Source organism: Dipteris shenzhenensis, chromosome 30 (genome assembly GCF_047967505.1).
Source record: "Dipteris shenzhenensis isolate YYH24624 ecotype China chromosome 30, Dip_SZ_1.0, whole genome shotgun sequence".
Classification (NCBI taxonomy): Eukaryota; Viridiplantae; Streptophyta; class Polypodiopsida; order Gleicheniales; family Dipteridaceae; genus Dipteris; species Dipteris shenzhenensis.
Window position 1 is genome coordinate 15,908,329 of NC_141625.1, and position 15,382 is coordinate 15,923,710.

At 44.3% G+C, this 15,382-nt stretch overlaps 1 protein-coding gene across 2 annotated transcripts in view; it reads right to left on the bottom strand.

Annotated features, from left to right (window-relative positions):
- Positions 1 to 15,382, bottom strand: part of LOC147881764 (uncharacterized) — a 131,466-nt gene that overhangs the window by 13,340 nt on the left and 102,744 nt on the right. Inside the window, exons 10-12 of one of the 2 annotated variants that reach the window (XM_087401250.1) lie at positions 8,867 to 8,950; positions 8,002 to 8,568; positions 6,641 to 6,736 (exon numbers count right to left, since the gene is read on the bottom strand). In XM_087401250.1, coding sequence (XP_087257376.1) covers positions 6,641 to 6,736; positions 8,002 to 8,568; positions 8,867 to 8,950 — 747 coding nt within the window. Of the gene's footprint in view, positions 1 to 6,640; positions 6,747 to 8,001; positions 8,569 to 8,866; positions 8,951 to 15,382 lie in introns of both variants that reach the window. The other variant, XM_087401251.1, reaches the window with a different exon arrangement.

A 15,382-nucleotide genomic window follows, 5' to 3' on the forward strand; every position in this document is an offset into this window, starting at 1 on the left:
TCCATAGTGGGCCCTTGGAAATAGTGAATGTGTGCCCAGTTACTAGGCAAATTAATTTCTTGGGCCAAAGTGTGCAACAGGGGAGCCAAAAGAGTGGTGCAATTAAAAATTGCTTTAGCACAAGACTCCAAAAAGAGCCCAGACCCCTTCTTTCGGATTCAAAAGGCCAAAATCATTTCCAAAAAAGCCAGATCATCAATTGTGAGCTGCCAGAGCCTTACAGGTGCTACAAGAGTAAAATTGTCATCTGTCAGCAGCATCCAGAGCCTGCCAAGGAAAATCATCATCAGCCAGGGCCAGTTCCAGTGCATCCAAGGCTTGCCAAAGAAAATCGCACCTGATCCAGGAGCCTATTGCAGATTGCAATTTTACCAGGGTGTGTTCTGCAGATTGTGATTTCACTTCCCGTCCTCTGGGTTGTGCCAGGTGACTGCATCTTGTTCCGAAGCTGTTTCCACGTGTTTCCAGGCTGCTACAGAAGATCGTGATTTGTTGCCAAGTTGTCCACGCTTTGCAAGGAAAGTTGCAATTTGATTTCTGGAGCAGTGGTTGGAGAGGCGATAGATTGAGGCAACCTGCTTGGGAGTGCTTTGTCGATTGATTGCATCAGAGTTTGGCTGTGAAGGCTTTGTCTTTGTTTGGGAGTGCTTTGTTGATTGATTGCATCAAAGTTTGGTTGTGAAGGCTTTGTCTTGCCGTTGTTCAGACGTGTTTGGCTGCTTGGGCACTTGGTTGTGCAATTGCAGGTGTGGCACAAACAGTGGATGCTCTTGGAGTCTATGTTGCATGCTTTGGTTGGCTGAGGATGCAGGATTGTCTAGTGATTGGATGATGTTCACTGTTTGAAATTGAGCAGAGATTTACACGGTGAGCTGGACGGGGAGTCTACGGGTGCTGGTTTGCATGTGGTGCAGCTTCCCAGAGACCTTTGTAATCAGCCGCTTGGCTTCAACTGAATGTTAAATAAATACCGCAAGGGGTGCCAACATTTGGGGCCGATCGGTGTCCTTGTTTCTGAGTAGGTCCGCTCTAGCTCCCCTGTGATTCGTTATGTGGTGCATATTTACTTGTCAATTTACTGTGTATGCTGTAATTAAGTGAATCCTACCACCCTTTAAATTGTAGAGGCTGGTTTCCGTGGTTCCATTGCCGGGATTTGAACCTGGGTCATATATGAACTGTTGGTGATCTGTTGGCGGCATGGTTGGCTGTCCACTTAGATTTGGATTTGATATCTCAGGTACTTCGGATGTTCATAATGTACCACTAGTGTGAGTCTGAAGAGATGGCCATAGGTGGGTAAAGCATGCATGAACTATCCATGTGCATGCATTAAGTGTTTACATATGCTCATGATGTACCACTAGCAGTGGGTCCTTAGGGATGGCCATACGTGAGATGGATCGGACATCATGGGGAGGAGCATATTGTTTGTGAGTGCATGTATGCATGTATGTAGAATGTTTGCTTGTCTTTTGTCTAACAAACACTGTAGTGTTTCCATTTGGTTTTCATTTGAAGGGAATTTTTGGCAATCGAGGACGTTTGCCTTCTTTCAAGAGGGAGGTCTGTCACGAGGACATGAAGTTATGGGACTTTTGATTTGCAACTCCCATAATTTGCGAGTGACTGCCTTGAGCCTCTGGGGCGCGAGGGTCCGGCCTTGGGGAGGGACTTCGGGGAATTAAAATTCCATAGTGGGCCCTGTGCGCCCACTTTCTAGGCAAATTAATTCCTAGGGCCAAAGTGTGCAATAGGGAGGCCAAGCAATTAAAATTTGCTAATTTCAGCAAAGGCCTTCAAAAAGAACCCAGACCCCTTCTTTTGGATTTAGAAGGCCAAAATCAGTTCCAGAAGAGCCAGATCATCAATTGTGAGCTGCTAGAGATAAATCGTCATCTGCCAGGAGCTTCCAGAGCTTGCCAAGGAAAATCGTCATCCGCCAGGGCCAGTTCCAGTGCAACCAAGGCCTGCCAAAGGAAATCACACTTGATCCAAGAGCTTGTTGCAGATTGCAATTTCAACCAGGGTGTCCTCTATAGATTGTGATTTCATTTCCAGGTCCTCAAGGCTATGCCACGTGACTGCATCTTGTTCTGGAGCTGTTTCCAGGTGTTTCCAGGTTGCTACAGAAGATTGCGATTTGTTTCCAAGCTGTCCAGGCTTTGTAGGGAAACTTGCGATTTGTTTCCAAGCTGTCCAAGCTCTGTAGGGAAACTTGCGATTTGATTTCTGGAGCCTTCCGGGTGTTGTTGCTGCTTTTGGTAACTTTCCAAGCATGGGTGTTCACTTCTAAGCTGCTTTTTGGGCTGTGCCAAGGCAGAATCAACTTTTCTCTGCAGGATCTAGGGTTTTCTTGTCCCGATGACCTATCTTTTGTGGATATTGGGTAGAAGAAGGCTTGTCTTTGCCTACTTTTGCCGATCCCTGATTGGTTGATGGCTAGTTATTGCGATTGGGTTTCTTTCCTTGCAAAGAAAGGTCGATTTTACTGTTATGCAGTGGCCGGGGAGGCTATAGATTGAGGCAACCTGTTTGGGAGTGCTTTGTTGATTGATTGCACCAAAGTTTGGTTGTTGAAGGATTTGTCTTGCCATTGTTCAGCCATGTTTGGTTGGTTGGGCGCTGGTTGTGCAATTGCAGGTGTGGCACAAACAGTGGATGCTCTTGGGGTCTATGTTGCATGCTTTATTTGGCTGAGGATACAGGATTGTCTAGTGATTGGATGCCGTTCACCGTTTGAAGTTGAGCAGGAAATTACACGGTGGGCTAGACAGGAAGTCTGTGGGCATTGGTTTGCCTATGCTGCAGCTTCCTAAAGACCTTTGTCTTGGCTTCAAATGAATGTTAATTAAATACCGCAAGGTGCACCAACGTTTGGGGCCAATTGGTGTCCTTGTTTCTCAGTAGGAGCGCTCTAGCTCCGTATGATTTGTTCTATGATGCATACTTACTTGTCAATTTACTATGTATGCTGTAATTAAGTGGATCCTACCACCCTTTACGTTGTTGGGGCTGGTTTCATCTATTTAAACATGTACCTAAACTTTCCATGTGAAAGCTGAATAATTCATCCTTAAGAAGAGCCTTAGAATTCTTCATTTTCGTACCAAACAGAGACTCCTTGTCACATCTACGTGGTGGAAGTGATCCCAAGAGCTCTCCCCTAACCACCTTCTTTTTCTGCTCCCACACAACCACCTTTTCAGGTTCAATGCTCTTTCGCTTCTTCTCGGTGCCCAAAACAACCCCCGATGAGCCTTTCTGTATGAAGTACAAGCGTGTTGGTGCTGCCACAAAGCAAAGTTTTTGCCTTTGAATTCCAACACTGCACTTTTTAGGCTTTCTCCAGGTATTCATCTCGACTCACTCTTGCAGCAACTCACAGACTTCAACGTGCTTACTTCGCTCACTCCTTACCAAGACCACGACCAGAAACTCACACAAACCCTCACAGCTATGACCAGCTGCCTCCCAGCAATTTTTAACAAGCCCTCGTCGAAAGTGGCTCTGATATCACTACAGGGAAAAAAAAAAAGATAGTCTAAATACTGCACTCCCTCTCTCTCTTTGATCAATAGATGCAATTAATGATCACAACCTGAGCTGATTGTTCACATGAAATGAACCAGAAGGTCACGTTATAAAGACCCCAAAACTTTGTATTATCAAGGACCGAAGGACAGACAATGACTATGGACTACAACACACCTCTACTGAGGATTGTGGCTGTTTACAAGACCCAAGACTCTATACTAAGATCTGTTGACCCGGCTAAGAAAAACTCTTTAAAGCATATCACTAGCCAGCCGTGAAGGCCTGACAACTAAAGAAGAGACGACACAGCCGACTCTCATCAGAGAACCTTCAAGTAGTCGCTCCACACAGCCGCGACCTGAGAGCAGGACTCCAGCCACCGCTTGAGACTGCAAAACCCGAAACCTCTCCACTGTGATTGGTTGATCATTGCCAGTGCCATGCACGTGAACTCAGCCAGAAGGCTACATCGATCGACTATATTGCACCTCCAAGAGCCACTCGAAAGCCTTCACGGGTTTTGTAACCCTGTTAAACAATATGTCATAATCACACAACGGAATGTCAAGTGCAAAGAACGGTGATTATCAAGGTTCAGAGGTGAGGACCATGATGGATATGGTGCCAAGAGTTTGGACTGGGTGGGGTCCCCAAATGACCCAAATGTGGGCATTTGAAACATAGACTTTCATTAGTGCTTTTTGTGGGAGTCCTGAGGATTCCACTGCTCGTAAATCTGTTACGCAAGCCAATAAATACAGCCACAAAAAACTAACAATAGAACTAAATCAGACAAAACATTCTTTTGCGAAAACCAAACAAAACCTCGACTGTATTGATAACTGGACTAGAGTGCTGAAATATCTGCCTGGATTAGTGCCTGAGACACCTTCCTATGTACAGAACTACCTGGATGTCCTTCTAACGACTCTGAATAATACTTGGGCAGCAGAAACTAATACCGAACTAGAGTGCTGAAATATGTGCCTGGATTTGTGCTTCAGACACCTCCCTGTGTACAGAACTACGTCGAAGGACATGTAATGCCTGTGAATAATACTTGGGAAGCGGAGGATAAGAGAACCTATATAGGAATAACAAGAAGTTTAATAGATGAGATATGTCCAATCTTGCTCCAAAAAAATGGCATTTCATCATATCCTACTTTTATGAACAATACATCAGGATAGCACAGCTTGCTGCAACTGAATTAATGCCAGGCACAGAAAAGGTAAGACAAACTCGTGGCACAACTGCCTTTCAGCATTAAGCATGACAAAAGGGCAAAAATCCAGTGCTATTTGTGTGTAGAAAGAAAGAAAGAAAGATATATTAACGTCCACGGGAGACCTCGCGGGCCTATGGGACAAAGTGCACAGAAAAGCGAACTCATACAAGCCTCAATGGGCTGAAGCAAAGGGTACGCTAGGACCCTTGCTGAGTACTACTGAGTACTAGTCTATGCTAACAGAATCATAATCATAATCATATCAATCAATCTATCTAGGCGCTAGGACGAAACCGAAGCCTGGTACAGTGATGGCTCTCTGGTGGGCTGCAAAAATGTCTCGTATCTGCCTCTGTCGAGCTGTCTCGCGCTGCGGTGGGGGGTGCGGTCTCCTCGCTCTTTGGACTCTCTGGGCTATGTCTAGGGTGACCCCTCGTCTCTGTCGGTCTCCCCTGAGGAAAGCTGTGATAGGTCGGACCTCAAGAGAGTGTACTCTGGGGGCTTTCTGTAGCACATGTGGCCTCTGCACCGCTCTCTCAGTGGTACTGTGCCGGCTGCTCATCCAGGCTGCTCTCATATCGACTAGCTCCTCTTCCTCCACTCCACTGTGTACGGGGCTGAGTCAAATGTATAGAAGTATGTGACGTGCCGCTGTGCCCGGTCACCCTCTATGTCCTGTAGTGGTCTGACCATCCCCTATTGCTCTCTGATCTGTCGTAGAAGTGCCTCCCTGTGTCGCCGCATCTCCATCACATAAAGCCCAATACAGACCTAGTCGTGACAAAGGACCGAAGCCATGCCCCTCCAAGTAGAGACAGTGGTAGCGCCCCCGAATCTCGTAGTAGGCTAGGCAAACACATAGAAAATGCTCCTCTGTCTCAACCGCCCCCAACGCACATAGCGTGCAAACCCGCTACTCTCTAGGTATACCCGCTACTCTCCCTACCTCAATCCTCAACTGATGGGATGAAACCCGCATCTGACCAATGGCAATCCTTAGTGCATGAAATACTCCTCTATCCTCGAGATACTAGGGTCTCATAATGAATCCCTCCTCTGATACTCTCAAGAAGTGGTCGCGATAAAACTCGGTCTTGGTGGGTAGCTCTTGGTCCCCCCCCCCCAAGTTCGGGATGTGTGAAGCTAGAGGAGGTCTAACCGTATGATACGGTTGATCTCATCTCGCAAGATCGACTCAGGAGGTGCATCCATGCTGTACTGAAGGGGGGGAAGCCTATCCATCTAGATACCGTGCCTGGCAAGCCATGTAGAGAAAGGGCCATCTGCCCAAAACCCAGATGCAGATCCATACCAAACATGGTATTTTTGTGCACACTTGGTCACATATGGAATTTTTCATACACTTGTTCATGCCATATCTCAAAAATATCTTTTCATCATGGGACTAAGACTCAATCCCCTAGCCATGTGCCTAACACCTTCTCCTAAAGACAAATATAATATGTATGCGGTACACGTATTACCACAGGCGAGCACATGTAAAGGACTATGTTTTCTATACTAAATATAGTCATCCCTAATACACATGCAATAACCTCAACCAATTAAATGTTTCCTTATTTCACAAGCACATTAAAGGAACACTCTTCGACGCAGTTCACACCACTCCCACCACTTACAAAAATTATCATCTGAGACATGGCAAATTATCACAGACAAGGATGATGGTATCAACCCAACAGACATCGCTATGTACACCTCTAATGCACACTCCACGAATGAAAAGGAGTAGGTCATTTGGTGGCATGATACATAATGTATGCTTAGCTGCAACTATTGCATCAAAATAAAAAATCCTTTAACCCTAAAAATTCACAAGCTGTAAATCTAGAGAATTCAAGCTGCATGACGCACCTTCCCATGTGCACACCATGGATGAAAAGGAGTAGAACATTTAGCAACACGGCACTGAATGCAGGCTCCACCTGAGCGATTGCATATTGAGCACACCTGCAATTTTCTGGGGTTAAACAAAATAATACACTCGGTTTAAACATAACAGCTTTACTTACATAAGATTAAAGTTTTTCATCTATTACTTTTCAAGGATGAAAAAAAAAACGCACATAGTGGTAGTTCACCATATACATAATAGACGAAAAGAAGACGAGACCAAATATAACAAATATTACAATGCATAGGCTCAAAAAAGAAAAGAAATGCTGTGATTCACCATCCAGTGAAGGGAAAAGGCTCTGCAAAGGCTAAGGCTGACATTAAAAGATCAAGATGCATCCCCTTGAAACGGAAATTGCAAAACATAGTGGCTTCAAACTCCAATGCCATGTTTTACATTCAGGAATAAGGAGCAGTCTTGAAGAGCAGAAACAACTAGGTTCTGGCACAGCCGAGAATCATTCTGAATAGAAAACAACTACTGCCATTAGTTAGCAACACATGGCTACTAAACTTTGGCATTCAGCAATCCCAAACATGGGTCATTGTTTCGAGAATAACATAAAGAACTGACCAAAGTCAGTACTCCACCCATGTCTCACTCGACATTTTTGTCATCACATAAAAAGGCCAAGGTTCTCATCACTATCCAGTTTCTCGACAGACATGAAACGGTGGAATCAATTCTAGCCCAAAATTGCTGAAACAAGCCTAAAGATAATTTTAAATGCTTCTAATCATAAGCTATACCTATCCATTCCATTTATCCTTATTGGAGCCTGCAGATTGCGGTTACCATAAAACGATGACCATAATTATGACCTCAATGAAAGGTGCTCATACTTGAGAACCTAAACAAATGGAAATGAGATCACCGGCATCAAATGCACTGCTGATGATAGGTCACTTAGGGGTGCTACTCTTTCCACTGTTGACCTACATTGCTAACCCTTATCAATGCTTTCAGCAGCAATTCCAAGAAGTTTACCTTTACCGGCCCTTAGACATGCACACCAATACAGCCCTAGTTCTGTAATGCACACATGCAGACCCTTACATATTCTCATAAAAGATATCCTTGTAACCCCACCTAATGTATTTTAATAATTTACAGAACATAAATGTATCCTACCTAACCCCACCCAATATATTTTACCATTTCATATATCTGATACTGAAAAAAATTAGGCCATTTTCCCATCCAAAACATGTGCAACGTGTCCATGAAATTTACAAGTTTATGTAGTTATTTAACAGAAAAAGGAGATGTTGTCTGATATAAACGACTTCAACATGTAGAAGGGGCATCGCATACTCACCAACTTCCTTCGCGCACTTGTAACTCCAGAAACATCAAAAGCAGCCATAGTCCCTACATTGAGACACCTAGTGCCAGGCATCCAAAGGGCGCAAACCACATGTACCCACTGTGCTACACTAGGGTCACTTGCAGCAGCAGTAATACTGTTATGGACACTTGAATCTTCTCTTTTGGAGCTATTTGATAACTCCCCCACAACGCCCCTTGCGTCCCCTAAATGCACCTTGAGATGACTGGCTGCATTCCAATCCTTTACAGCCTTCAAATGAAGTCTGCCATCACAGTCCCCATGTTTTATAATAAATCTGTCAGCAGCAGTATCTGATAGCAAACTGGGGTTCACACTGACAGGTTGAGGAAAACAATTTGCTACAATTGGATCCCTCTTAAGACGGTCACAAGAAACATTTTTCTCTGTATTACACTTCAGATTTTCTTTATCAAATGTGGACTTCTCTTTTGGATAAGCGTCCTCCCCCCAAGCTAGCAGCAATCCTTTTGAAATGACTTGACTCTTCTTTGCTCTTGTCATAGCTCCCTTTGCGTACCCACATAGAACACAGACCTGTTTCCAAGACAGCATATTTGATGAGCCTGAAACAAAACCACACTTTCAACATAAAGGAGAACATACTTTTTGAGACATGACAAACTTTCATAGGAATACAAAAAATTAAAGACCTCTGAAACAACCACAGCTTAATTCAACCTTCCAAGAACATACAGGACATGAACAACATTAGCACACATAGTAAAGGTTAGGAGTTAAAATTCTTAAGTCTACAGCTGACAATATTGCAGGAAAATCTGGCTCCTGCAGTTCAAAGAGGGTTGATTTGAGCTTCATGGACAGTAAGACTCACAGTATTAGTGGCATGAGCTTTGCAAGGTCGGCACATCCAGGATTTCCTTGGTACTTTAGCGACACCATAGCATGCCTGATGAACCTGTCCGCAAAACCAAACAATCACGAGAGAGAGAGAGAGAGAGAGAGAGAGAGAGAGAGAGAGAGAGAGAGAGAGAGAAGGGGGGGGCGGGGAAGTTTGCTGTATACCACGACATTTTAAGCTACATGAGTTCTTCTACAATCCTCATATATCTCACTTCTAAAACCACATTTTACAGCTACCACGCTTCTTGTCCCAACCAGATGAATCTATTATTTTGGTTTAACAATCCAAGCAGGTTGGAACTAAAACCCAAAAAAACAAGCAGCTTGCCCCATGATCCAGCAGAATAATAATCAGTAGATAAACCATAAGGAAAAGCAGCCAAAAATGGGTACCTCTCCTAGATTAAATCTAGAAAACTACAGCAAGACTTTGACCAGCAACAGACAGGTAACCGTGAAGAAGCATCAAGTAGTAAGCAGAAGCTCTCTGCAAGTTTCTGATTGGGAAAGCAGCATCCCTGCTCTGCTCATATTGCAATGCCTCTATCCCTCTTCCGGAGCTCATCATAATTCCTCTTCTTTAGCCTGTCCATCACCCACCACACATGACGCACCACACACCAAAACATTGTCCAAACGCACCACATACCACGACATCCACTTCAATTATAGTTTATCCCCCAAGTATTCCACCACCATTCTACCCTGCTCAACATCCTATTTAGCAGCAACTTTAGAGACTTCTAGCGGAATTTTCTCGAGCGATGAGCCCCTTGCCCTCTCACCAATGCCAAAATTTGGCACTCTTATGCACACAAACTATATGTTATTCCTCACCAGCCACCACCTAGCCTCTCACAACTACCTCGCCGCAACTCATGTGCATTGCTCACCAACAGTGACATCAGACATGCAGCCTTGCAGCTACATAATGACCGAGCCCTGATCTTTTTAAATGTTTTTAATGAAGTAGTCTGTACCAGTTTTTCTCATACCTAGACCCTTGATAACAATGTTCCTATCCACAAGATAGGGGATCCCATGAGCTTAGAAAACTTGAGGACCATCATGATTGGGAGTGTCATGTCCAAGATCTATGCCTCGGAACTCGACACATAGGTTAGCTAGGGACTCAGAGCTGTTGGACAGGCAAGCTTTTGCACTATCACATGATCTTACATCACATTCTCACACTCTAAGGTGTCATTGAGCAGGCCAAGGCACGGAGACAAAGGGATTACTCCTACTTTGTGCATTTCTGCAAGGCTTTTGACACATTGCCGCATATGTGCCTATCTTGATTAATATTTTTGTTAATGCAATTTGAGAATAACCAACCGGTCATGATAGAAGTGCTTCCATGTATCTCCTATGCGATGATAGCGGTGGTAGGCTGTCTCAATAAGAGTAGGGTATCTGCCCATGATATCAAGCTACAAGACGACACAATTTGTGGAGGGGTTAGTACAAAGAAACAACCTCCTAATAAACTACATAAGCAATATAATTTGAGATCGATACTTACAAATTGGGCCTCCCATGATTCAACACCCCCTGCTGCAAAATGCACGCTTTCATATTGCTCCATCTGGATCCTTCGTGCCTCCACGTGCTGCAGACTGCGGTCCTCCCTTGCTGACTTCATTGCTTTCTTCCACTCACGCTTGTGAGCGGTGTGGGGCAGGCCCCTTGGTGGTTGACCTCCCTCGAGCCTAGCAAGCTCCGCTAGTGCGTCTCTTAAGTGACAGAGGAGTCGGAGAAATTTGGAAGGGCTACATTTTCTCTGTTGACAGCTCGGTCATTCGAGTTTACAGTACATAGATGGACTGAGGAGGTCAGGAGCACAATCGGAGACAAACAGGATTTCCATTGTCACCAACCTTGTTTGGTCAGTACATTGATGAGCTTGAGACTTTCATCAAGACACTAGAAGGCAAGGCTCGTCTCTAGCTAGCTCTTTGATTCGGATTCTTCCCTAGGCAGAGGATGTGGTCTTTACTCTTCTCTTCCTTTGAGGACCTCTGACGACATTTGGACATAGTTCAAATATTTTGTGAGACACGATGTGAAGGTTAACCTCGGTTAAACCAAGGTTATTACCTTCAACACATCCAGGACATTCACACATAGAGACCAGTTCAACTTCGACATCTTGCCAGTAGAGATACATATCTAGGAGAGCTCTTCTCTGGCCTGATCTTCATGAAGGACCAACGATGTAGACCAAACTGAGTAGGCGGTATGCCACACTCGCCAATCTCTAGTCAATGCTTTCACTCTCATTTCCACAACCCTAGGACCGAATCCTTTCTTTTCGACTCTTTGGTCCGCCTAGCTACTCTATATGGCATCCCTACTGGGACCCCCACCAATCGAGATCAAGTAGAGTTGCTCCAAGCTTTGCTACTTGCACGGATGATCCACAATGAGCATTCAATCGAACACCAAATCATCCTAGCTGAGTTCATTGTTGCTCCTCCTCAACTAGAAGTAGCTAGATCTACTGTCGGGTCTTGGGCTACACTAGGAAGTTGTGCACGTCTGCAACACGATCCAGACCAGCAAGGAAGAGCTACGCTTACTCACGTGCTAAAAAGTGAACCCCTCGGCTTCTTATACAGGCTAGAGCCCAATGCTACTAAAAATAGCAAAAATCTTGATTCGAACCCTAATCCATCCATGCCCTTGCAGGACACTCATGCAACCATCCCTACCAAATGGCCGGAGGTGCCTCCCTTGAACTTTGTCATTCTCACAAGATGGCATGGCTGATTTACAGGTGATCTAGGCTTTTCAAATGGGGAAAGATGTTGCACATCGAGAGGATAAAATGATGTGAAGTGCCATTTATCCATTCACTAAGTCTATGACTCATGGAGAATCTTGGATCGAAGAGCCAATGCATTCGGCACACAAATTTTGCCATTCATTCTGAATCATCCACCGACTTCCTCGCGCCTGTACAGTAGGTGGCATAATCCCCGAGTCTTAGTCAATCATTGAGCTCCTGTCCCGGACCTTCTACCAATATTGACTACAATGACGATCAGTCGCGCAAAGCTAAAGTTCGTTTTCCATCATGGGCCAACAGTATTGAGTGTCATCTAGCTTTTTACTCTCAAAAGCTGCATGCCTACCATCTTGGAGCAATCCTGCCTCAATCACATAATCACTCACATCGAACTCTAAAACATAAGGCCGGGTAGGATCAGGCAGTACAAGAACGGGTGCTTTCTTGACACAGAGTTTCGTTGTGTCAAAAGCCTTTATACCTAGATGAATCCAGGAAGATTCCCAAACTCATCCTCTAGAAACACAACATAGTGCAATTTCAATCTCACGATAGTCACTCGTACGATTGAAAACCATAAACTCCATCACGCATAGTAGGGACTAGCTACTATGACATCCCCACTGACGTCATCAACGCCCAACAGTGCGGGTAGACCATAGTATAAAAATATGCTCTCATACATACAAATCCACGCACCCACACATACTTGAGCATCCATTTATACAAAGTCTTCGTACTAAGTTTCTGTCGGCACTCCAGAGGTGAAGGTCAGACTCAGCCATGACAAAGTCTAGCACTAAAGGAGAAGGCTAATCAAAAAGTAGTCCAAAATCTCTTCATTTAAGCTACAACTGCTTGTATAGTCTAATCGATTTCATTTTAGTCTCTCTCAAACAAGCATCTAAATCTAGCTGATAGGGCAACGCACCATTTAAGATAGAAAGAATTATCGCAATACCAGCAGGCCGCAACTTGGACGAAAACTTCACAAGGTGAAATTTGCATGTCCGCTAATACGGCAGAAGCATATACCTAGATGAATCCAGGCAGAAGCATATACCTAGATGAATCCAGGAAGATTCCCAAACTCATCTTCTAAAAACACAACATAGTGCAGTTTCAATCTCATGATAGTCACTCATAAGATTGAAAACCATAAACTCCATCATGCATAGTAGGGACTAGCTACTATGTCAAAAGCCTTGTTCAAACCATCATTCCAAGAGAACAGGCTGATTTGACTTACGTCCACAACCTTTCATTATGTTGGTTAAGGGAACGAATAATCTTGAACGGAATTCCTGAGAATGATAGTAAAGCCTAGGAAAGAACCAAGTTGTTTCACAGTCTTGTAGGCCATCCCATGGGCTATCCATTGGTGCCTTATGTTCCCTAGTATGTGCCTTATAGGCCTAGATATAGGCAGTTAGGACAGTTAAGGCACAGATGCCATGTGCCACTTAGTACACTAGGTAGGACACCCTGTCCTAGGGTTTCATTATTATGTGTACTTTGTACATCTTTTTCACTAATTACAGTCGTACAGTTTTTAGCTCGTTTGCTTCCATCTTCTCCATTTGCATTGCTTCCATTGCTTGCACAAGCCTACAATGGTATCAGAGCGGGTTATCTGATTTCGGCATAGGCATTGCACTTGCTTGCTTCAGTCCACAACTGAAAGTGTGCGCCATCTGCTACTCTAGCTACTTAATTCAATTCACCCATCTGACACTTGTCATTTACATTGATTCATAGAGTTGCGTCAGAGTTGCGCTATCAATGTCCATACATAAGCGTCAGCATCACGATGCAACACCCAAGAGCTGTTCATCCACGCATCGTTTGATTTATGGAATCTTCCGTACACCGCTCCAACCTTGCATGCAACTATACGTACAAATCTTTGGAAGTCCGTACAACATCTGCAAAAACACCCGTACAAGTTGTCCTATACTTCTCGTACGCTATTTGTACATCTTCCGTACAACCACAAGCATCAGGCATTCATCTTGCAGAAGTATTACGTACATCTTGCAAATAGCTTCTGCACATCTTACAAAAGTCATCTGTACAGCTTGACGTACTTGTCCTACGCCGTACGGTACTTGGTTTTTTCCTGCAACTTGCGTTGGCACCTGCTGTATGATTTGGGTGTACAAATGTATTTGCAGGTTATGTGATCTGCAGCCACGCAGGCACATTGGACTTGCAACTTGCATTTCGGGGCTTTTGTAGTAGTGGCCACTTTTTCGGGGCTTTTGCAGTAGTAGCCTCTTTTTGGGGCTTTTGCAATAGTAACCACATATTTGCAATGAAAAAGCTTTGAAACTTGTGGGGTATATTGCCTTAGGATTTGGGAGATGGCACTCCTTTCATTTGCATTGTCAGTTGGTGCTTTTGCATTGCATTTTTGCACTATGGCCGGTAACTAGGATGATTTATTTGGGATGCTTGGATATGAGACAAAATTGATGCCACAAATTGCCCCATGTGGGCTTATATGATGGGACATGTATTGGTTGATGCATCTTCTTCTGGAGAAAAGAAGAAGAAAAAGAGATGTAACTATTGCAAGAAACCGGGGCATGACATCACCAATTGCAAGAAGAGAATTGCATCTAAAAAGAAGTTAGGTCTTGCAGTTTCTGATGCTCCTAGTGCAAATTACAAGCATGAGATCGCCAATTTTGCACATGATCAGCTTTGAGCTTTTCTCATTACTTGTCAATATAATCCTTCTATTCATGATGCATGCATGACAGTTTCTAATGGTATGGTCACCCACTCTCTTCGGGCTCTACATTGACGAGATCGCGTGACTCCCTAGGAAGCAAGGTGACATTCGTCCACAGAGTCTCGGACTTACCTCACCGGGCTCTACATTGACGAGATCGCGTGACTCCCTAGAAAGCGAGGTGACATTCGTCCAGAGAGTCTCGAACTTACCTCACTGGAGACTACCGAGGCTGTCCTTAGAATGATCCAGGCGACTAGCAGAGAGGGACTGACACATGGTATGCACATGGTTTGCCAAGCACGGTATTCAAAAAGACGGGCTTCCGCCTTTTAGTACAGCATGGACGCGCCACCTCAGTCAAAAACACGAAATGAGATTAACCATATCATATGGTTAATCTCCTCCAGCTCCATACATCTCAAATTGTGGGGGAAGGAGACTAAGAGCTCCCCACCAAGACCTAGTTCTATCGCAACTACTTCCTAAGAGTATCGGAGGATGGATTCATCATCGAATCCCAGTATCTCGAGGATAGAGGAGTCTCACATATACTGAGAATGGCCATTGGACAGATGCGTGTTTCATCCCATCAACTAAGGATTGAGACAAGGAGAGCAACAGGTATACCCAAAGGGCAGCAAATTTGTATGCTATGCACATTGGGGGTGGTTGAGACAGAGGAACATTTTCTTAGTGCCTGCCCAGCCTACTATGAGATCCAAGGGAAATACCACTGTCCATACGAAGACGAGAGCAGCTTCGGCCCACCCTCGCGACTGATCCACTTCCATGACTAGGTCTGCATTGAGCTCTACTTGTTTAAGATGCGCCGACGCAAGCAAACACTACTACGACATCTATATTTATATCTAAAACCAAATCTATATCTATATATATCTTTGTGTGTGTGTGTGTGTGTGTGTGTGTGTGTGTGTGTGTATGTGTGTGTATTTTAT